Source organism: Phyllobates terribilis, unplaced genomic scaffold (assembly GCF_046119375.1).
Source record: "Phyllobates terribilis strain yellow unplaced genomic scaffold, ASM4611937v1 Scaffold_1__5_contigs__length_1240528914, whole genome shotgun sequence".
NCBI lineage: Eukaryota > Metazoa > Chordata > Amphibia > Anura > Dendrobatidae > Phyllobates > Phyllobates terribilis.
This window is the reverse complement of record NW_027362761.1, coordinates 813,020,426-813,045,142: the sequence shown is the minus strand read 5'-3', so window position 1 is coordinate 813,045,142 and position 24,717 is coordinate 813,020,426. Positions and strand designations below refer to the sequence as shown.

The 24,717-nt window shown below is 45.7% G+C and overlaps 1 protein-coding gene across 6 annotated transcripts in view; it reads left to right on the top strand.

Moving 5' to 3' along the window:
* LOC141152643 (UDP-glucuronosyltransferase 2A1-like) overlaps nt 1-22,394 on the top strand; it is a 91,279-nt gene extending 68,885 nt beyond the window's left edge. For all 6 annotated transcript variants that reach the window (XM_073637210.1, XM_073637214.1, XM_073637235.1 and 3 more), the window contains 3 exons: nt 4,762-4,849; nt 11,702-11,921; nt 21,712-22,394. In XM_073637210.1, the coding sequence (XP_073493311.1) occupies nt 4,762-4,849; nt 11,702-11,921; nt 21,712-21,991 (588 nt within the window). In that variant the 3' untranslated portion in view covers nt 21,992-22,394. The remainder of the gene's footprint in view (nt 1-4,761; nt 4,850-11,701; nt 11,922-21,711) is intronic.
* Nucleotides 22,395-24,717: the final 2,323 nt, after the last annotated feature.

Below are 24,717 nucleotides of genomic sequence, written 5' to 3'. Positions count from 1 at the left end.
GTTGGGCCAAAAAATGGCAAATGGGGTTCAATGCCGATAAATGTAAGGTCATGCACATGGGAAAGAAAAACAGCAGTCACCCATACATATTAAATGGGAAACCGTTGGGGAAATCTGACATGGAGAAGGACCTGGGCGTCTTGGTTAATAACCAATTAAATAGGAGTGCCCAGTGTCAGGCAGCAGCTGCGAAGGCAAATAGAGTCATGGCATGCATCAGAAGAGGAATAGGGGCATATGATGAGAACATTGTTCTTCCTCTGTATAAAGCGCTGGTAAGGCCGCACTTAGAATATTGTGCACAGTTCTGGGCTCCGGTGCTCAGGAAAGACATATTGGAGCTAGAGACGGTACAAAGGAGGGCGACTAAGGTAATAAAGGGAATGGAGGGACTAGAATACCCAGAGAGGTTGTCAAAATTAGGCCTATTTACATTGGAAAAGAGAAGGCTTAGGGGAGACCTCATAAACATGTATAAATACATCAGGGGGCAGTACAGAGATCTCTCCCATGACCTGTTTATACCAAGGATGGTGACAAAGACGAGGGGGCACACTATGCGTCTGGAGGAAAGGAGGTTCCTGCACCAGCATAGAAGGGGATTCTTTACGGTCAGAGCCGTGAGACTCTGGAACTCTCTGGGAGAGGAAGTGGTGATGTCCAACTCACTTAATGAGTTCAAGAGAGGCCTGGACGCCTTTCTTGAGAACAATAAAATTACATCTTATGCTTAGTTAATTAATCCAGGGATTTAATCTGACTGCCAGATTTCTGTCCGGAAGTGAATTTTTCCTCAATGATGTCAATTGGCCTATACCGCATGGTATAGGAATAGCGGAATAGCTGCAGTGCACAAGAAATAGGCTGAACTGGATGGACGCTTGTCTTTTTTCGGCCTTATAAACTATGTAAACTATGTAACTATGTAACAAAGTGCCCGAATAATACCACATACAATGGAGAAATACCACCACACCATGACCAGACCACATATTACCACCTTCCCCACCTTCTCCATCATTGTCATATCTCCCCCCTCCGTCACCATTGCCATATCTCCCCCCACCTCCTCCATCACCATTGCCATATCTCCCCCCCACCTCCTCCAGCACCATTGCCATATCTCCCCCCACCTTCTCCATCATCATTGCCATATCTCCCCCTACCTCCTCCCACACCATTGCCATATCTCCCCCCACCTCCTCCAGCACCATTGCCATATCTCCCCCCACCTCTTTCAGCACTATTGCCATATCTTCCCCCCACCTCCTACAGCACCATTGCCATATCTCCCCCCACCTCCTCCAGCACCATTGCCATATCTCCCCCCACCTCCTCCAGCACCATTGCCATATCTCCCCCCATCTCCTCCCGCACCACTGCTATATCTCTCTCACCTCCTCCAGCACCATTGCCATATCTCCCCCACCTCCTCCAGGACCATTGTCATATCTCCCCCCACCTCCTCCAGCACCATTGCCATATCTCCCCCCACCTCCTCCAGCACCATTGCCATATCTCTCTCACCTCCTCCAGCACCATTGCCATATCTCCCCCACCTCCTCCAGGACCATTGTCATATCTCCCCCCACGTCCTCCAGCACCATTGCCATATCTCCCCCCACCTCCTCCATCACCATTGCCATATCTCCCCCCACCTCCTCCATCACCATTGCCATATCTCCCCAACCTCCTCCAGCACCAATGCCATATCTCTCTCACCTCCTCCAGCACTATTGCCATATCTCCCCCCACCTCCTACATAATCATTGCCATATCTCCCCCACCTCCTCCAGCACCATTGCCATATCTTCCACCACCTCCTCCAGCACTATTGCCATATCTCTCCCCACCTCCTCCATCACCATTGCCATATCTCTCCCCACCTCCTCCAGCACCATTGTCATATCTCCCCCCACCTCCTCCAGCACCATTGTCATATCTCCCCCCACCTCCTCCAACACCATTGCCATATCTCCCCCCCACCTCCTCCAGCACCATTGCCATATCTTTCACCCACCTCCTCCAGCACCATTGCCATATCTCCCCCACCTCTTCCAGCACCATTGCCATATCTCCCCAACCTCCTCCAGCACCAATGCCATATCTCTCTCACCTCCTCCAGCATCATTGCCATATCTCCCCCCACCTCCTCCATCACCATTGCCATATCTCCCCCCACCTCCTCCAGCACCATTGCCATATCTTCCCCCCACCTCCTCCAGCACTATTGTCATATGTCCCCCACCTCCTCCATCACCATTGCCAAATCTCTCCCAACCTCCTCCAGCACCATTGCCATATCTCCCCCCACCTCCTCCATCACAATTGCCATATCACCCCTCCACCTCCTCCAGCACTATTGCCATATCTCCCCCACCTCCTCTAGCACCATTGCCATATTCCCCCCCCTCCCCCAGCACCATTGCCATATCTCCCCCACCTCCTCCATCACCATTGCCATATCTTCACCCACCTCCTCCAGCACCATTGCCATATCTCTCCCCACCTCCTCCAGCACCATTGCCATATCACCCCCACCTCCTCCAGCACCATTGCCATATCTCCCCCCACCTCCTCCAGCACCATTGCCATATCTCCCCCCACCTCCTCCAGCACCATTGCCATATCACCCCCACCTCCTCCAGCACCATTGCCATATCTCCCCCCACCTCCTCAATCACCATTGCCATATCTCCCACCACCTCTTCCAGCACCATTGCCATATCTCCCCCACCTCCTCCAGCACCATTGCCATATCTCCCCCACCTCCTCCAGCACCATTGCCATATCTCCCCCCACCTCCTCCAGCACCATTGCCATATCACCCCCACCTCCTCCAGCACCATTGCCATATCTCTCCCCACCTCCTCAATCACCATTGCCATATCTCCCACCACCTCTTCCAGCACCATTGCCATATCTCCCTTCACCTCCTCCAGCACCATTGCTCTCCCTCTTCTTCCACCACGTTCTCCAGCACCATTGCTCTCCCTCTTCTCCCCCATCTGCTATGGCACCATTGCTCTCCCTATTCTCCCCACCTGCTGCTGCATCATTGCTCTTCCTCTTCTCCCCCCACGTGCTCCAGCACCATCGCTCTAGTTAAAAAAAAAACAACACTTACCCTGTCTGCTTGTTTCCCCGCAGCATCGTCTTCTGCTTCCTGCCCGGCATCTTTCTCCCTGACAGAGGCCCGCGCTGCATGATGACGTTATCAAGCAGCGCGAGCCTGTGTAATGGAGGAAGCGCAGGACAGATCCCTCCTGCCATTTTCTCCTGTCAGCAGTGGAGCGGAGAAATCGCTCCCTGCCTGCCGCCACCGCACATGAGAGGGCAATCTGGCCATGGGCCCCCCGAGCCTGGGGGCCCAAGAAGCAGGCCAGATTGCCCTCATCAGGCGCACAACAAGGGCCCCCCTCCACCTTTGGGCCCTGATGCAGGTGCACCGGCGGCCATGTTAACCAGCGGGCCCCTGTGTGTCCTGATAGGGGGCCGCCGAGGACCTGGGCCCACCGGAGAATTCTCCAGTGCCCCAGTCCAACCCTGATTACAATTACCCATGGAGAATGAACAAAGATTCCTCAGGAATACTGCCAGTTGGTGGTGTAAGCCTAAGCATCATAACAGTCAATGGTTCTCTACTAAATACTAAAAAAATTTCTTCTCATAAAGGGGTTGAATACTGCAGTAGTCAGAAAAAGTGGCATTTTGTGTTGAATTTGGAAAAAACACTTGTTATATTACTTGTGCTGAGCTATTTACATTGTTCTTGTTTCATTGGTTTATTGCAAACAGCAGAAAGTTGTTAAATTTTGCTATGGAACCTAGTTTGCAATATAGGTTGGATAATTTTGATTGCTAATACTATATATATATATAGATATAGATATATATATATATATATATATATATATATATATATATATATATATATACATATACATATACACACACACATTCCTCAAGATAGTATTTGCATTATCAAGAAGGAAACATTATGGAATTATGGAAATCATAGGATTGATAGACACTATAATAAGCATATGATGAAAAAATTGAAACAAAATTCTGAAAAAATATCTCAATTTATTCAGTGTCGAGTATAATGCCATGTGCCAAAATACATGCACTTACACACCTTGGTATACTATTAATGAGGTTATTAATGATTGTTGGGGGAATGTTCTGCCACGCTGACTGCACTTGGGCATGCCAATCATCCAGATTCACTGATGGCCAGAGATGCTGCAGGTCATAGTAGCACATTTAGGCCATACATGCTGTTCAAAGTAGTCAGAAAAATCTGCACTGCCGGTTATATTAACACTTCTGTTGGCCACAATTTCTTATCAGTACTTTACTTACGATGTCACTATATCCACAGTCACTGATGTGCAGATTTGAACTTATTATGCCAGTTCATTTGTTACTGGTGCGAGAAACAATGCCTGAATTACTTGTGATTTACATGGTTAGACAAGGATGAAGATTCGTGACTGATGAAGAGGAGTGGTGCATTTTGTGCTCTGCAGTTTTGGCCTAAAATATTTTTTAGTGAGGGAATTCGAAAGCTTATTCACAGATGGACAAAGTGTATTGAAATGTAGGGAGATTGTCAAAACTTACTGATTGTCAACTTACTGGAAGTTGATTATTCTACAAGCCAGAGGGTGGATAGTTTTTGGCTCCTCACAGTGTCATTTTTCACATTGTCCATATATGTATCTAACTAGTAATTCTTATTGCTAATTCAAACAGGTAATCTGGAGATACAGTGGCAACATACCAGTTACATTAGGGGAGAACACAGTGTTGTATGACTGGATACCACAGAATGATCTCTTGGGTAAGTCTTAAAGGCACATGTTACCAAGGTATAAAATGAGGATCATCAATCAAAGGATTGGGCTGACAGATCTCCCATTTTTTGGTGTTTTAACATTATTTCATATACCACATAATATGAAAACCTGCTTTCTACTGCAGCAGAAGAACTAGTCTTTATTTACTTCAGCAATGAAAATACTGAATTCTGAAAAGCAAGTAATTTTTATTTCATTTTCAGAAATGTTACAACTATGAGTCATCGTCATATTAGGGGCGGATGCTGAATAACAGGGAGAAGCAGAGGGAAAGTTTCACTGGGTCATTCCAAGTTTTTCTATTGGTTCTGTGATTACTTGCTCCTCTTCTGAGACATGATTCATGTCTGAACATGTATAAGGGGGAGAATAATGAGGATGGAAAAAGGCTGCTTCTGATCATACTAAAGAGATGAAAAACATATTGAATAGTGCCTCAAAAGTAGAAGGACTTGCCGTTTGTGAGTGACGAGAATTCACCAATCACACATATGTAGGAGCAAAATCATGTTGCCCTGCAGTTCCCACTCCGGGACACCACAAAAGAGCAAATGCCATGTGAATAACTAAACAAATGAAAAAAAAAAAGGCGCACCAGCTAACTGAATGTGAAACAAGATAGATAGTAAAGATGTGCACCTCGCAAGAACTTCTTCCATTTAAAGGGGTTGTCTGGTCCAGATCGATAAGTCTACAGTCACTCTGTGTGAATGCAGACTTATGAATTCCACCAGTGCACGCACTGTGTGCCGCGGGGATTCGCCAATTTCTGACCCGGCATCGCCTCGCCCCGAATAGAGACGTGGCCATCCAGTGGGCGTAACTGACTAGACATACACTTGTATGGAGTGAGGCTGCGCCCACTGGACAGGCTCATACATACCCTCCAGTCCTGGCTCAGAAACCGGCTAATCCCCGCAGTGCACACTGCGTGCACTGAGGAGATTCAGAAGTCTGCAGTCACATAGAGTGACTGTAGATTTATCGATTTGGACCAGACAACCCCTTTATCCTATTATGGGTGAAAGTGATCATCCTTCCCCCTACTTCCAGGATCTCCTTCCCTCAACCAACCGCTATTCATGATGAGCATAGGTGGTAATGAACATAGGTGTGCCGATCTTCTCAGATATTGTATAATAAAGTGTTTATTAACTTATACTGCATATAAAAAGTTCAAATAAAAATAAATCATCTACCATTTCGAGTTACCATTTAATATGGAAATTACATTGGTAGTAGCTACACTCACTTATAAATCCATCGTACCTCCCCATCGGGAATACCGAAAACACCCTCCCTCAAACTCAAGGAGACATCACATCTCGAGATACTGGGATGTAATGTAATATAATGAGAATTTACATAACCATAAAGGATAAATACAATGTTCACTTTCTTAGTGTACATCCTAGCCAAAATGGGGCAGAGGAATGACTAATAAAGTGTAACTTAGATCCCAAAAACTATCACTTATTAGTAGCATTCAAAAAGCTAGATGTAGAGATGAATTTAACTCTTTCAGTGCCAAGCAATCTAAGCAAGAAACCCATGACATGTCAAACCTACACAACTCCCTAAATGCAGAAAGTGAATGTGCTATCTGTTCAATGGTGGTTATGATAATACAACAAGGATCACCCTGATGGTGTGAAATGAAAAGTTGTGGCCACATTTATGTGTCCCTTTTAAGTGTACCCACTTATTCTTACATGAACCATTAGCTGTACTTCCTAATTTTGAGTGACAAGGTGCTATCATGCCTTTGATGGTCCTCGTCCTTCTACATATTGATGGTTTACTACCTAGCATATTACTCAGATATGGGTCCCTACCTACATTCTGAATCATTTTAATCCTTTATATCTTACTATGCCAAACATCCTACTCAGTCCTCTAGCTTTACTTTTCACCCCTTCTAATGTTATTTTTAGCATTCATTTTGAAAGCACCAGTAGATTTAGGGTGTTATACACGTGAAGAGGGTTTACATAAAAAATACATATATTAATGACAATGAACAAACTAAAAGTGCCAGACTGGTACAAAGATGAGAGCCAGCGTGGCCTTACAATCTACTTGGTAATGGAGGAGAAGTAGGTCGAGGGGGTTAAAGCAGCTCTGGTGGCAATGAGGTGGTAGCGGCTTTATTGCAGGCTGTAGGCTTTCCTGAAGAGATGAGTTTTCAGTTGCATCTGAAGATTTCAATTGTGGAAGACATTCGGATGTTCTGAGATGCTGAATTCCAGAGGATGGAGGATGCTTGTGAAAAATCTCAGAGGTGATTGGTTGAGGAACGTACAAGGACGGAGGAGAGAAGGAGGTCTTATGAGGACTTGAGATTACCTGTGGGAACATATTGGATGATTAGTTTGGAGATGTATAGAGGAGACAGATTATGGATAATCTGACTGAAGTACCCTTTTTCTTTAAGTCCATCACCTACTTTATCCTTCAGAGCAATAAAATCAGACTCCTGTGTCCAGATTCTACAACTTTGTACCATCTATTGAAATGGCATATTCACTTTTCCTTTTTTACAGGTGGTTACTATTAAAATTCAAAAAATTTGGCATCTAGTACCTTAAAATGTGTTTTGATCTGAATGTTAGAATATTATCCACCTCAATAATTATATAGAAATGTAAAAAATCACTAAACTTCAGACCCCTTTGAAACTGCAAAAACTCTTACTGTTTCTCTTAATCATTCTTGTCTGGACTACTGCAACTCTGTACTAATTGGTCTCCCTCTTACCAAATTTTCTCCTCTCCAATCCATCCTGAATGCGACAGCCAGGGTCTTATTTCTGTCCAGCCTCTGCACCAATGCCTTGTGCCAGTCATTACACTGGATACCTGCTCACTACAGAGTACATTATAAACTTATCTCTCTCACCCACAAAGCTCTCCACAGTACTGCACTGCCTTATATCTCCTCCATCATTTCTGTCTATCACCCTACTCATGCTCTTCATTATGCAACTGATCTAAGACTAACATCCTCCATAATCCGAACCTCGTACGTCCTTCTCCAAAACTTCTGTTGTGCTGTGACTGTTTTCTGGAATGCACTACCCCAGACTATCTGACTAATACATAGCCCTTAACAAATAAAGTAGCACTCTGCAACGCTAAGTATGTAAATATGAAGTATGAAATATGAATAGCATTACTGCTGTGAAAATTAGAAATAGATGAGGAATTTTAGCGCATGTAAATATGAAGTATGAAATATGAATAGCATTACTGCTGTAGAAAATAGCAATAAATGAGAAATCTTAGCGCATAAATTGGCCAATTCATGTGTACCTGGCACCCGCGGTAAGGCGTTTCTCGATGTCAGGACCCTACCAATGTGAATACCTCTCTAAGAGACATCCGTCTGCTTATATGTGGGAAAGTAAGATCCTACTGCAATTAAAACCACCTGCGGCATGTCAGGTACACATGAATTGGCCAATTTATGCACTAAGATTTCTCATTTATTGCTATTTTCTACAGCAGTAATGCTATTCATATTTCATACTTCATATTTACATGCGCTAAAATTCCTCATCTATTTCTAATTTTCACAGCAGTAATGCTATTCATATTTTATACTTCATATTTACATACTTAGTGTTACAGTGTGCTACTTTATTTGCTAATTGTATATGGAGGTAGCTTCTCCTAGTAAGTACCTGTTCACACCTATTTCCTGTATTGGAAGTGCCGTCAGTTTTTTTCTGTTTCTATATTTAAGCTTTGACTGAGCACTCCACCCCTATGCCGTAGGTGGTAGCTTCTCCTAGTAAGCACCTGTTCACACCTATTTCTTGTATTGGAAGTGCCGTCAGTTTTTTCTGTTAATACATAGCCCCCACATTTTTAAGCGTACTTTAAAAACACATCTCTTTAGACAGGCCTATCATCTTACTTCACTAATTTAACTATTCCCTGCTCCCCCTTTCTAAAATGTCCTCAGAATCTGGTCCCCCTGTTCATTTATCTCCACATCCTCCTTGCACTCAATAGCACATGGTAACTATACTTAGAAAGATATTGGCTGATGACTAGCTCATGCAGCTCATTTGAAAACCCCTATTTATTATAATGATGTTGGACCATACAGGACAAGCAGTTTTCACCTATTTCCTTACAGATTGTAAGCTTGCGAGGAGGACACTCACTCCTCCTATAACTGTTGAACTGTGTTGTATTTTGTAATGTCGTTATTGTTTGTTCATGTCCCTGCTTAATTGTAAAATGCTGTAGATTATTTTGGTACTATATAAATGAAATGCTAATAATATTAACTATTATTTTTATAGACCCCACTGATTTAAATAAATCACAGAGGGATTCTTTCAACATTTTGTCTGGATCTTGCCAAATTAAAATCGTGTAATCGTTACTAAAATCCCATTATTAAATATTATCGTTATTAATCCCATTATTAAAATTGTATAATAAAATGTTTATAAAAATGAATGAAGAGGAAAATGCTTGATTATTCAAAAAAAAATTCTCATTCAATAACCTCCATGTACAAATTACCAAAAACTGGTGCTCCGGCTCCACCCCTTGAAATTTCTACAGTCCCACCGCCCACTCTTGTAAAAACTCCACTTCTGCACGACGTCCTCACCAATCACACATTCCCAGCTCCCAGTGAACACCAGATCACACACATAACCAAAAACTTTTGTTTTGGCCAAAAGATTTTTAAAGCTGCCACCACGATAAAGTAGACTCTTCTGGCCCGGCCCTACTCTACACTAACCTATTAAAAATATCCAATACTCTTTTTAGGTATTATTCTTTAAGGGAATGTGTCATATACATTTTTTAAAATGACCAATAATACCACATACAAGGATCAAATACCACCACACCATGGCCGGACCACATATTACCACCCCATAGTGACCGAATAATACCACATACAAGAGACAAATACCGCCACACACCATGACTGGACCACATAGTAACTGAATACTACAATACTGATCATTAATAAAAAAACACAATACTAATATTACCATAAGTGCCATTATACACAGAAGCTCTGTACATACTATACAGTGTATAATGTAAGTGTACAGGTAATATAGTGATCGCCGGTGACAATATACACAGGAGCTCTGTATATAGTGTTAGTGTACAGGTAATACAGGGATCACAGTGACATTATACACAGGAGCCCGGTACATAGTATATTGTATAGTGTCCGTGTACAGATAACACACTGACTCACCGATGACGTCTCTAGGTGAAGTCCTTCATCTTCGCTTTTCTCCTTCATCCAGCGCAGACCGCCATCACTTCTTCCAGCCAGGACTCGTTTCTGCATAAAATAACACACAGTTATCTAGAGCACATTTCCCAACTTCTACATTACGCAGATAAATAAAGACGTGCACTCACCATTAATATATAATTAGCCATTATGCAACTCACCATTCCAAATATAAATTGTAATCTACCACTGTGCCCCTACTAACTGTAAATAGCCACTTCCCCAGCTAATAAATATATAAATTAATTAGAACCTGTACTCTTCCCTCAATTTATTACCAGTCGCACTCCTGAATCCTCAACGCCCCCTACTTTGTACCTTCTGCTCCCCCGATTCATTATATTTACATGCACCCTGTGCCCCAATTCATTATGTCATGTCCGTGTTCTTTCCACTCCCTCCACATCACCCCCCCTCCTCCGCATAGCCCCTCATCACCTTCTCCATGCAGCCCCACTCAAGCAACAAATCCTTTTGCTGTGAAAGCCATCCCAATATGCAGCCCTATATAAGTAGCAGCGGCGATTTCCCTGCAAAAGCCGCCCACCATGCCTCCTTTCCTGCGAAAGTCCCTCAAAATGCCCCTTCCCCATGAAAGCCCCCCCAACATGCCCCCTTCCCTGTGAGAGCCCCCCAACATGCCCCCTTCCCTGTGAAAGCCCCCCCAACATGCCCCCTTCCCTGTGAGAGCCCCCCAACATGCCCCCTTCCCTGTGAAAGCCTCGCCAACGTGCCCCCTTCCCGGTGAAAGCAGTCGTCAAAGCAAAAGGTGGCAACTTTGAAGAACCTAGAATATAAGACATATTTTCAGTTGTTTCACACTTTTTTGTTAAGTATATAATTCCACATGTGTTAATTCATAGTTTTGATGCCTTCAGTGTGAATGTACAATTTTCATAGTCATGAAAATACAGAAAAATCTTTAAATGAGAAGGTGTGTCCAAACTTTTGGTCTGTACTGTATATGCAAGCTTTCAGAGCACAAAGGCAAGATTACAAATGAATTCATAAGACAAAAGGCACAACATTTGAGAGATGTTACAACAAGACATTTGTTCATGAGATGTAAGTTGTGATACCTCCTAATGATAAGTCAAATTATTTTGCATGTTTGACCTACAGCTATCTCACGTGTATTGTCAGTTTTAGGTCCCTCTTTTAAATGTGAGGTATCAAAGATTTATCAAGTAGAGGAAGGCAAGCTACGTTTTACAGTTGTAGCCCAAAGGCATTTATTTTTTTCCCCTTTTTATAATCCAGTCTGGAGTGCATACATGTATTGCTTTAGCTCTTTTGATCTGGTGGAATAGTTACTTAGGGGCGGTGAAATGTTGGCTGAACAAGCATACTATTGCATGTATATTTTGTAAATTATAGTTTCTGGTTTAATAGTTATGTGTTTTCATAGTAATCCTTTATTACGTTTTATCGTAGTATATCATATGTGTAGAAAATATAGCTCCCTTGAATATTATTACTATATAATAACTAAATAATTGCTCTAATAATAATACACTATTGAGACAGTGTCACCATTTAGAATGTCCTTTTTTTAGGTCATCCAAAGACCAAAGCCTTTATTACTCATGGAGGAACTAATGGAATTTACGAAGCCATCTATCATGGAGTGCCTATGGTGGGAATTCCACTATTTGCCGATCAGCCAGATAATATAATTCATATGAAGAGTAAAGGCATGGCAGTGATGCTAGACATCAACAAGATGCAGAGTCAAGACTTAGTGGATGCAGTTAACACCGTTATTAATGATCCAAGGTAAGAGTTTCCTAAGTATTATATTAAAATATTATGCAAAATATGATTCATTAAACATACTAGCATGAGTATGACAAAGTGACGAGCCCTCAACAATGGGAGGGAATATAAGGGTGTTGTCATGGACTCCGAAAAACACATTACCGGTAAGTAATTACGTGTTTATTGGTCGTCCATGATAGCACCCTAACGAGAGAATTACAGAGAAGCGTAGAATTAGGGAGGGACCACAGCCTATAGAACCCTACTCCCAAAGGTGATTTTGTGACGCTCACAGCCCTGCCCTGAGAGATGGGGGTACTCGGAGCTGGGTCAGATGTTGGGGGATGTAGCCGTGGCCTGGACCTGTTCCGTGCCCAGGGCCGTTACATTAAAAGGGTGTAATGGGCTTTCAGAGTTGGTGTTACTCGAGTGGTTGTGTTGACTACGCCACCTGTGGTGTCTGGTGATTCCCCACCAGCGCTGCGTTCAGTCCTCTGAGGCGGGATGTAGTGGCAGCCGGAGATGATACTACTCCCCACAGGCGGAGCAGGGCCTCACGGCAGAGAGAACAAGAGGATGGGAACTGTAGTTGGAGATGTGGTGCGGTGCCGCGTTGCAATAAGAAACCGGAGGCCATAGGGGTAGTCTTCCCAGCTTTACTCACGGTAGAATGCACAGCTGCAAGGCTTCTCCCTGCTCCTCATGGCGCGCTGCGGCCACCAGGACCGGGGGTCCGACAACCTCCGGGTAGTTCAGATGCTTTGGTCAGGACCCCGCACCAGAGTGTTCCTAGAAGTTCCCACTAGGTCCTCTCCTGTCCATATGTGGTGCGTGTACTAAGGCCGGGTCTCCCTCTGGACTATGCACAGAACAAGGGTACGGGTGGCAACTCCGCTCCGTCCGTTACCCGGTGGGATCCACTGAGCCTCCGGGCTTCTCCGACTAAGACGTGAAGTGACAGAGTCAGATATCGGTGGCCGGTACCCCTTTCGCAGCAGGACTCCCTCTGACTAGGCCAGAATAGTGAGGACAGGTGGTGTAAGCCGCTCCGTCTGCATCCCCCTGGAATCCTTTTGCCTGTGGAGCTTGTCTCCTCTACTCCCCTCCAGGCCTTCTTGGGTAGGGACCTTGACCGGGTAGAGACAGCCGTTAACTCTTGCCCGCTCCTCGACTCAAGGCCAGAGTACGAGGACCGTGTCCCCATCAACTGCAGGTTCACACAGAAAGCCACGTTCAGTAATGAAGATCACAATCAAAAGACCATAAGCCCAAGATGGCTGTTTATTAAATATGAATTTTGCTGTGTAACCTAAGTGTGCGTCCTCCACCCTCACCCACTACTAGGTTCCCCCTTACTTTGGTTCCCCCATCTCCACTTATCTCGGATGGGGCAGCACTATGGTGCCTAAAAGCCCCCCCTTAGGTGGGAGAGGTGTAGTGTTGGATGCAGAGGTGGGGTCCTGACAGTTGCACCATCCTTACCTCGAAGGAGAGATACCACACCTCATTAGAGAGATGCAGTACCCCTGTGGCGACCGAACCCTCTGGGGCGCCACATTCCCCCCTGGTGAAACACAGCACGTCCGCGGGCTGCAAAGAGAGCAAAACATGGTAAAGACTTTTTAAATTTTTGCATAACAATACAACAATCTTCCCATTATGAGAGGCACTTTTTCTTAAACGTTACAAACTTTAAATAGTACAAAAGTATACAAAAGTATAAAAACACCACAGAGACATTATGCATATAGACAGACTAATTAAAGTGCGGTATGAAAGAGTCAGTTCAGAAGCAAGAAGGACCTGTCCCAAACCCTCAACGTGGGCCCTGGGGTGGCTGCAGGGCATGAAGATCCCGAGTTGGACCTCCAGGAGTGCCACCCAGACAGGTTTTTCTTCTGAGGTCTGAGGTAGTAGTAGAGCGGTTTTACATAAAACCAATAGGGAGCACCTAAATAGATGCATAACTATATACATTGGAAGAGTCTGTCTACTGCCAGTCCGCAGGGACAATTGTCTCTTTGAACCGGGAGAAAAACATTATCAAAACATAAACAGTTTAACTGAAAAGGTTACAGCCGCCGGGGCCACTTAATCCATAGGTCCCCACTGGGGGAAAGGTTCATTCCTCCCAACGGAGGTTGACCGGTCCTCCACTGTCGAGCGCGAGGGGGCTTCACTCCTGGACACTTTATGAACATCCAGGGCATACCACCCCCGCACCCCGTGGTGGCGGGTGTACGACACAAAGTCACCCGGGAAGAGGTTCCGGCCAGGGTGTCCCTTCTTCAGCCGCGGCTCGATGTCCCGCCGGCTGACAAAGACGTCTTGCTCAAACTGGGGACTCCTTATGAATCCCCATCCCGCCTCGTGGTGGAAGCGGACAACTTGCCCTTCCTCACGGGGGCTTGGACAGGCTGCCTCCTCTTGGCGGGCCCTGGATTTTGCGGCCTTGGCGCGGCACCTCCAGGCGCTCGCAGCGGACTTCCCTTTGCCGTTGCTCCCTGTCAAGCTGGAGGATTTGCTGCCTACACAGCTCGCTCCTCCTCCGCGCTTTAGCCCGGATATCCTGGGGGAAGCCCATCAGGTCCCCCCCCCTGGTTGTCCCAGGCCAACTCCTCTGCAGCCGGCCAGGTAACTGGAGGTGCAGGTTGCGGTGACAGCAGGTGTTGCTGCAGGTCCTCGGTGAGTGCGGACCAGTCTGGCTTGGGGTCGGTGGATTCCCCAGTAGGCACAAGTTCCCCCGAGACCGGAGGCGGGTGGCAATACAGGCCTCCGGCAGTGGCTGAGGCTTCCAGCTCCGGGGCAAAGACCTGCTCCCAAGTGACCGCACCCAGGAGTAGGTACTCCGTCATCAGATCCAGGAGGGGCACGGTGAGCTCAGCAGCCGGGACGGGGGTATCACTCTTACCCGATCCTGGGCTGCACGCGACCTCCGATGCTTCTTCCTCCTGGGTTGCTGCTCCTTGGCGGCGGGCCCTGATCTTTTGCAACATCTCTTCCCGCCACGTGGCGGACGCTGCACGCTGGGCCTCAGCAACTCTTCGGGCAAGGTCTGGGGTTTCCCTACGGAGAAACTCAGTATCTCCCGGGGTCAGGATCATGCCTCGTTGCTCTTCGACAGGAGTAAGACTTGAGCCGACTTCAGAAGGCTCAGGTGGCCTTCGCTCGGTAGCGTCGATGACTGCTCCTGAGTATGGTGAGTCTCGGACTGCTATGGCCGCACCTTGTGGTTTCCTACGTTTCCTCCTCTTTTCGGGACGGCTCCAGGGCAGTAGGCTGTCAGTCACTCCTCCAGACATCCCATCCATTTTGATGGACACTACCCCGCGGACAGTCTCTAATGGAAGGGGCAGTCTGCTCTTTTGGCACCATGGGGGAGCCAGGCCCACGATAGGAGGTGCTAGGAAGCTGTCCTTTCTGCACATTATGGCGTCCGTTCTTCTCTAAGGTAAAAGGCCCACAGTACCCGGTAGCTATGGGGTTATTCTCTTCCATTGCTGCGGGCATGCAATCCTGCCGACTACGCCAAGTATGTGACGCTCACAGCCCTGCCCTGAGAGATGGGGGTACTCGGAGCCGGGTCAGATGTTGGGGGATGTAACCGTGGCCTGGACCCGTTCCGTGCCCAGGGCCGTCACATTAAAAGGGTGTAATGGGCTTTCAGAGTTGGTGTTACTCGAGTGGTTGTGTTGACTATGCCACCTGTGGTGTCTGGTGATTCCCCACCAGCACTGCGTTCAGTCCTCTGAGGTGGGATGTAGTGGCAGCCGGAGATGATACTACTCCCCACAGGCGGAGCAGGGCCTCACGGCAGAGAGAACAAGAGGATGGGAACTGTAGTTGGAGATGTGGTGCGGTGTGGTGCGGTGCCACGTTGCAATAAGAAACCGGAGGCCATAGGGGTAGTCTTCCAAGCTTTACTCACGGTAGAATGCACAGCTGCAAGGCTTCTCCCTGCTCCTCACGGCACGCTGCGACCTTGACCGGGTAGAGACAGCCGTTAACTCTTGCCCGCTCCTCGACTCAAGGCCAGAGTACGAAGACCGTGTCCCCATCAACTGCAGGTTCACACAGAAAGCCACGTTCAGTGATGAAGATCACAATCAAAAGACCATAAGCCCAAGATGGCTGTTTATTAAATATGAATTTTGCTGTGTAACCTAAGTGTGCATCCTCCACCCTCACCCACTACTAGGTTCCCCCTTACTTTGGTTCCCCCATCTCCACTTATCCCGGATGGGGCCGCACTATGGTGCCTAAAAGCCCCCCTTAGGTGGGAGAGGTGTAGTGTTGGATGCAGAGGTGGGGTCCTGACAGTTGCACCATCCTTACCTCGAAGGAGAGATACCACACCTCATTAGAGAGATGCAGTACCCCAGTGGCGACCGAACCCTCAGGGGCGCCACAATATCAGCATCAGAAAGATATAGTCTATAGTGCTTATAGAATGTAGAAGGCGAAGACCACGTTGCCGCTCTACAGATTTGATCAATAAATACTCCTGACCTTTCTGCCCAGGTAGTAACCACGACCCTTGTGGAATGAGCTCTGAGATTCTTTTCCACTTCTTTACCGCTTGCAGAATAGGCCATACTAATAGCCTCCCTAATCCAACGAGCTAGCGTGGCTTTGGAGACCCCACATCCCTTCATCTGTCCCTGAAAGCAGACAAAAAGGGACCTATCCTTCCTCCGGGGACTTGTGGATTCTAGGTACCTCTCTAGACAGCGTTTAACATCTAAGGAATGTAATTTTTGTTCCTTATCATTGGTGGGGCTGCTACAGAAAGTGGGCAGGACAATCTCTTGTGACCGGTGAAATGTAGAGACCACCTTAGGGAGGTATGCCGTGTAAGGTCTCAAGATCACCCTATAATCTCAAATCAGGGTAAAAGGAGGGTCTGCTGAGAGGGCCTGAATGTCTCCTATCCGCCGAGTGGAGGTCAAGGCTACCAAGAGGACCGTCTTTGCTGTTGTCCTTCCCGCTTATATGTAGCTGGTTGCAGAGTCGGTTTGCCATTCAGATTCTGACATAGGGCTTCCTGATTCTCCAGAATGTCCCGTTGTAGAGTCCTGGTATGGGCTTGAGCCCAACGTACTCTCGGTCTGCATGCCGTGAGAGACCCTAGGAGTGACATGGCCCGCCTCAGAGTCATAGTCAGTGATTCTATGGCCTTCAATACTAGAGTCTGGATCTTCTTCACTTTGTCTGGTGGAAGGCGACACTCTTGCATGTCTGAGTCCAATATAAGTCCAAGAAAAGTCTGAGACGTGGATGGAGTTAGTCTTGATTTGTCCAGGTTGATAAGGCAACCCAGATTCTGCAACATCTTGAAGACCTGTTGAACCTGGTCTGAACAATGCTGAGCCGACTTTCCGATTATCAGGAAATCGTCCAGATATGGCACAATCAGGACTCTCTTTTCCCGACGATGGGCTGATACCTCCGAGATCATCTTGGTGAAAATTCGAGGGGCGATTGCTATGCTAAACGGAAGGGCCTGATACTGAAAGTGCCTGATCTGTGAATCCACCTGAACTGCTACCCAGAGGAACTGCTGGGACTGGAAGCATATGGGAATATGATAGTATGCATCTTTTAAGTCCAGGACTGCCATGTGGCAGCCTGGAAAGAGCAATTTTATTGCAGACCCATTTGACTCCATTTTTAGAGTGGGGACCTCCAGATAATCGTTCAGGTTTTTTAGGTTAAGTATAGTTCTGACAGAACCGTCTGGTTTTTTTTTGGGTATAGCCGTATATAGCGCTGTCACATCACAGCTATGAACTGAGGAAGCGGACGGGTATGTCCGTGAAACGCGTTGTCTATTAGCTTATTGTTACAATAAAGTACAGTTATCCACACTGCTGTACCTGCTGTACCTGTCTTCGTTTTCACCGGTGGAGCGCGGATTTATCAGCACTACTCTGCATCCGTATATCTGATGTCTTCATATCGTTTGGATATCTTGTGCTGCCTTCAGCCCCCGGTCTACTTCATTGTTGTGCAGATTATTACTGATATAGGTGAGCAACTTTCATTGCATACCTATATTGTTTTATTGGGTAACGGCGCTATTGCGCTTCCTCTCTTTTACTTATTTAGCTTTTTTTACCAGGAAGAGGGGACAGTAATATCCTCTCCCCTCCTCCTGGGCCGGAACCCGAACTAGGACTGCTTTGTCCAGGAGATTTCGGATTTCGCTCTCCAGCGCCCGCTGTTCGCCCTACATCCCTTCATCTCTTGCGATGCTCTGGGGTGAGTGACGAGAAACCTGATCCGAGGAAGATTTGAAAACCACAGCTTCAGCCCTGCTTTTATGAGGTCTAGAATCCAGTCGCTTGAGGAAATCCGTATCCAGGCTGGAAAGAAGTGAAAGAGCCGACCTCCCACCTGGGGAAAAGCGTCACTTGGAGGCCTTCCTGGAGTCACGGGAGGACCCATTAAACATGAAACCTCTTCCTCCCCTTTTCCGGTCAAACCAACTGGATTGGTCTTTCTTCGGGGAATACTTCCTCGAGTATCTTCAGGTCCGAAAAGGCTTCTTGAAGGAGAAAAAAAAAGAATAACCACAACGCCCTCCTGGCTGCATTGGAAGAGGCTGCGGATCTTGCTGCCAAAACGGTGGAATCAGCATCTGCCAGAAACGCTGCCGCCCCTTGTATGACAGGGACTGACGCCTAGGAACCCTGTGCTTGAGCTGGTTAATGAGCTGGTCTAGCCAGACCATCAGGGATCTGGCAGTACAGATGGCTGCAATAGCCGGTCTCAGTCCTCTTGCTGATGACTCCCAGGTATTTTTGAGGAACTGGTCAGCTTTTTTGTCTAGGGGATTCTTCAGTGTACCCATATCTTTGAATTGCAGAGAATATTTCCTTGAGACTTTCGCCACTGCCACATCTAGTTTGGGGGCTTTATCCCAAGAGGAGCAAGAAGCTTCCTCAAAGGGATACTCGCGTTTCATAAAGGCTGTAGGAGTGCTTTTCCTATCCTGCTTTTTCCACTCTCTGTTTATCAGGGCCTGGATTCTTTCATCCAGAGGGAAAGGGTGCCGCTTTTTCTGCCCCAACCCTCCGAACATCAAATCCAGCTTAGATGGTTGCACCTTTTCTTCCTCAATCCCCATTGTGGATCAGATGGCTTTGATTAAATTACCCACTTCCTAAACTGAGAAACAATGACGTCTACTGGAGTTATCATCTGAAGAGGATGCCGAGGATGCCCACAATCTCCTTCTGATCTATCTGAGTCTTCTAAGGGCTGGGAAGACACATTAGAAGAAGTTGGCTGTTTTCCCTGAGAGAAGGTCCTAAAGGTATTCTTGACTTCAGACCTAATTAGGGACTGCAGGCTGAAAGAAAAGCCTGGCGACTTCTCCGTAATGGTCTGTTCTATACAGGCTCGGCATAATTTCTTGCCCAGGTGACCGGGAGCTCACACTCACAGAGTCTACACTGCAAGTGTTTAGATTTAGCTGCCGACTTCCCAGGTTTTGAGTCAGACAAAAAGAAAAAAACAGGGAAAACCATTCAATAAAATTACCATTCAATTTCGGAGTTCTCTCACCCATCAGATGTGAAGAGGTACCGAAGCCGGGGGAGGACCCTTGTCCTGTGACAATTCTCCTCTGGAGGTCTTGTGGGTAGAATGACTGCTGCTGCGGTGTGTCTTCTTCTGAGACCCCGTCTCTGCTGGAGCCTCCGTCCCACTCATGGCTGATCATCTGGAGCAATGGCACAATCCTAAGATGAATGGAGTACTGAGGTACTGCTCTATCCCATCCTCCTGCCTTTTATCAGGAATTGCTTCGACTCCCTGCCGCCTGCCTCCCGGCCTGAGCCCGGAAGTTCGGGTTTGTCACATGACCGGAGCACTTGCCCCCTGATGTGCACCATACCCGGTACACGGCAGCCGCCAATCAGAAGGTGCCACCATGCGTGACATCATGGGTCTGCCCCCGGAAGTCCGGCGCACTCGTCACCTGGACTCGCCTCCACCGGCCGGCCCGGCGCGTGCGCAGCCCCGGACACCCGGCAGACGCCAACCACAGCATTGCACCGCCGGGCCATCGCCATGAGGGACCACGAGCCTCCTCCGGGACCGGGAGCTGCAACCCTTGGTGCCTGAAGCCGCGGGGCCCGATCTGGCCTACCCCCACCCATGGACCAACCGTGTATGCTGCCGCCAGCCTCCAGCTGCCCTGGCCTGCAGGTATGTCCCCCTTTTTGGGGAGAAGAGGCAAAAAGCCCAAAACAAAAAAACAATCTTCTGGAACCGCCGTTCCTGAGGCTCCCCGTTCAAGAACAGGAAACCAACTGACATGGGGAGAGGAACCGCCCCTTTTAAAGCCTGATGGTTCCCTGTCCTTGGAGGGCGGATCCCTTTCTCTCTCGTTAGCGTGCTGTCATGGATGACCGATAAATAAGCCTTACTCCAAAAATAAGCCCTAGCTACAACAAGGACCAGCGTTTGGGGGAGGCAAACTGGTCAATTGCCCAGGGCTCTAACTATCTTTTTGGGCCCCAGCATTTCTATTCCCAGATAAACACTGCTTAAGGACCTTTGACAACATTACGGTCATGTGACCATGATGTCAACAAATGTTGTTTAACTGCAGGAGTCTAGAGAAACTAAAGATGAGACAGGCTGGTATCTTCCGTATGTGCCGTGTGTGTATTTACGTGTGTATGTGCAGTTTATGTGTGTGTGTGATGACATGATTATATTTGAATAAATGTTGTTTTTTCGTTCAAGAAGAAATGTGGATTGTTGTTCATGACATCCCCTGAAAATAAACCCTTACTCATCTCTTGGAGCAAAAAAATAATATAAGACCCAGTATTATTTTTGGAGAAACACAGTAGTGGGCTAAGTAGGGTAAAACCTCAATCTTGGAAAAAATTTGTTCTTCACCTTGAAACCTCCTCATGAAGGTTTGCAATATGGGTAATAGGTGACAGGCTAGACAGCATTAGTAGGCATAGTCAAAGAAACAAGTCGGGTCAGGACTACGTTAATGTTAACCATCGATTTTTGCTATTTACAGGCCAATTGGCAGTCGTTTAACAGCCTGTTTAGACAGGCCGACCATAATTCTATGAACACAGAACAATACTTAATACTAATTTTCTGTGCACATAAAATATCTTCATCTTCTGCAGCACATCTCCTGTTTACACAGGACGGTGTGCTGCCAATAACAATTTTAATGCCAGCATGAACAATAAATCACCTGATGAGCGAGTGTTTTGATTGTTTGTTGGGTGATTGACAGCATTTTAACACAAGCTGATAACAAATGAGCTTTCTAACGAAAGCTTGTTCTCGATTAAAGGCTTGTCCAAATGGTCCTATAGGAACTGAAAGAACCTTATTGCTCAGGAAAGGATGTGAAAATAGAGGCAAGTATATTATTCCAAAATCAGAGACAAATGGCAAGACTAAAAATATTAGAGATTAGATTTACAGAACGTCTTTAAAGGATTTGTCTGACTTTCAGAGCTTTTTATAAGAAAGTGGTTAAAAACTTTGAGATCATTGGGGCAATAAAAAAAATTCTTGTGCAACTATATGATGTAGGTGATATATAAACGATATAGATATTAGACAGTGTTAAAGTCTGGAATAAAAATGACTGAATGGAAGAAGTGGTATAAAGTAACAAAAAAACATACTCTCCAGAAAATCGGCTGCCACTCCAGTAGTTTCTGTCAGTATTTGTTCACCTTGATGTTTCGTAAGGGGAAAGGTAGTAAAGAAAACCTAAATAAGTAAATAACTCTTTTTCCAACATTTTATCTTTTAGTTATAAAGAAAATGCCATGAGGATATCACAGATACATCACGACCAGCCACTTAAACCACTAGATAGAGCTGTTTTTTGGATAGAATTTGTTATGCGTCACAAGGGAGCAAAGCACTTGCGTCCAGCTTCTCATGAACTAACCTGGTACCAGTACCACCTCCTGGATGTCATCGGTTTCCTACTTGTCTGCCTCTTCATTATGCTTTACGTTACAATGAAAATATTCTCAATTTGCTTCAGGAAATGCCATCTAGGCAGGAGGAAACAGAAAAAACATTAGCAATATTCATTTTCCCGTGTCTGTTATTGGTACCAATTATGTTTGCAATCATTTCTCTGTTAAAGCAATGCTACCAAAATCAGCCCTTCCAAGGCTACAGTATCCCTACGAGATTCATGATGTTACATGCTTTTAACAAATTGACAATTTGCCTAATTTCATTAGTTACAGTCTGAAGTGAGAATTTGCAGATAGTCAAAATTGCTGTTGCAAATTTTTAGTAGTGCTAAAAATTTATATTGAAAGATTAGGAAATCACTGCCATCTTTGGTGGTTTTAGAATTAAGAGAATGCAAAAAATAAGACAGTAGCAAACACCATTTTGACTTTTCTCCACTTATCGTAAGCATTGTAATATAATTTTAACTTCAATTAACTATATTGAAAAATCACGATATGCAAAGATGCGTAGTACACTTCTTTTGGTATCAGGGCTATAACTGAATAAGATGTCAAATTACTGAATATAAGGCTAGGGTCAGATATCCGTAGATTCACTCATCCGAGAGAATCGGACTGATTATGCAAATGTCACCCTTATCAAACTCGGATGAGACAATCGGAGCACACTGTGAGGAGAAGATGGAAAACAAATTTTCTCCCATTTTCTCCATTCTGTCAGTGCACAGAAATGCCATCTGAGTTCGGTCAGATGATTTCCACGCACTTATTGACTTGCATAGCCAAGTGTGATGCGAATATTGGATCAAACTCGGACATGCTGCAATTTTTTCCTCAGACCGGATCAGTCCAAGGAAAAAATCGGACATGTGTGTGGCCCCATTGAATAATATTGATCCAATGTTTTGTCGGATCTCACTCGGACCAAAAGTACAGTCGTGTGCAGCTTGCCTAAGTTTGTATAGCGACTTTGAAGGCCCCCATACACATTAAAGTCATCTAAGCTTTTAAATTTCAGCAGGAGTGGCAGAAATTCTAATGTTTATGGGGGCATCCCAATTCTCAACCCCTGACAATTGATGTCAGGGGAAAGAAGGATCCGACCATTGGAATTTCAACAGCTGTTTTGTTCATTGTGAAGATAAGCCGCTGCCAGAGGAGTCTTTTTTTCATGAAGAACACAGGAACACTCAGATGAGCCAATAGTTTCTGTGTAAGGATGAATTGGATAGATAAATGTTTGTTGAGTGATCGTTCGACCAACGCTATCTTAATGTATATTATGGTCCTTCTGGAGCAAACTTCATACACAGAAGATCCACAATCCTACCATGTCTCGGTATCCCCTTCAGCTCGAGCTCCAACAGCTTCCAGCACCATACATGCAGTCTCCATGCAGAGAGATAGCCCCACACATCTCTCTCTCAGCTACAGTGTACATCTTGGCTGGTCACTCACCAGCTCCAGCACACTAGACTCTGCTTCATTTAGCAGACTGAGACACCTAGTGAACACAGGCCCAGGTTCTTAGTTAAAGCTAGTCAGATGCATCTAATAAAGACCTGCAGTGATAGGATTTAACCCTAGTCTACCTGGCTTTGCTACAGTCCTTATAACATTTTTTTGCCAGACTATTATACAGAGTGTTTAGCCAATGACTATCTTCATGGTAATAAAAAAAAACATACTTCACACATCTTATAATGCACAATGAGTGTGAAATACTCTTGAACTTCCACAATGTCAGCGCAACATATGGGTAAAAAAAAGTGCATTTAACATAATTAATATGCAGTGTGTGAAGGAGTAAAATAGAAGTACACATATATTTTACCTTTATGTATGAAAGGTGGTTAACAAAAGCTTCTCTTGGTGGCCAATCAGATTCCATCTTAAAGGAAAACTCACTAGATTCATGATGCTACCGCGGGTAGCATGCAAAGCCTGGCTGTGCAATTGCAACTAGGTATGTTTTACTGTGAAATGCTGCGGCATTTCAGAAAAAACATGATTTAAAAAGCCAGCCGCAGACTATAGGGAGAGATGTGACTAGTCAAGCCAAGCACCCAGCTAACTTCTCCCCGCCCTCGGAGAAACCTGTCAATTTCCTGGAGCAAGATGGGGAAACGCTACGTCAGACTAGTCATATGTATTCCTTGGCTTTTCAAACTATGCATTATTTCAAGAAAAAAATAACACTTATCTACAATTGTGTACCCAGGCTCTGATTCATGCTGCCTGTGTTTTGGGAAAGCTAGATACGACTGTCACTAAATACACATAATGGAAAAGTAAAAATATGAAAAGTCTCAAGGTAGTCATATAATACAATGTAGGGCAGAGGGTACACTATGTTTATCAAGATCCCCTTCTACGAGTGGTCTCTGGACATTCAGGACCAGGTTTATCTGGATGAGAGGCATGGAATGAATGAACCAACCTAGGGGCATTCACCTTCGATGCTGCAACCCACATCCTTTTCTCTGGAGCGTAACCCCTCCAGTGCACCAAGTATGGAACAACGCTGAAGACGAGAGTCCACAATCTTCGATATTTGGAACTCTAAATTGCCATCAACCATGATTGGGGGCGGCGGCAAGGGGGAGGACTCAAGAGGTACCACATACTTCTTAAGCAGGGACCTGTGAAACACATTGTGGATCCTAAGAGCCTGAGGTAACTCCAGACGAAACGCTGCTGGGTTAATGTCGGCGGTTATTTTATAGGGACCAATAAACCTAGGTTCCAGCTTCCAGGAAGGAACCTTCAACTTGATATTCCTGGTAGACAACCACACAAAGTCATTCACACTGAGGTTCAAACCC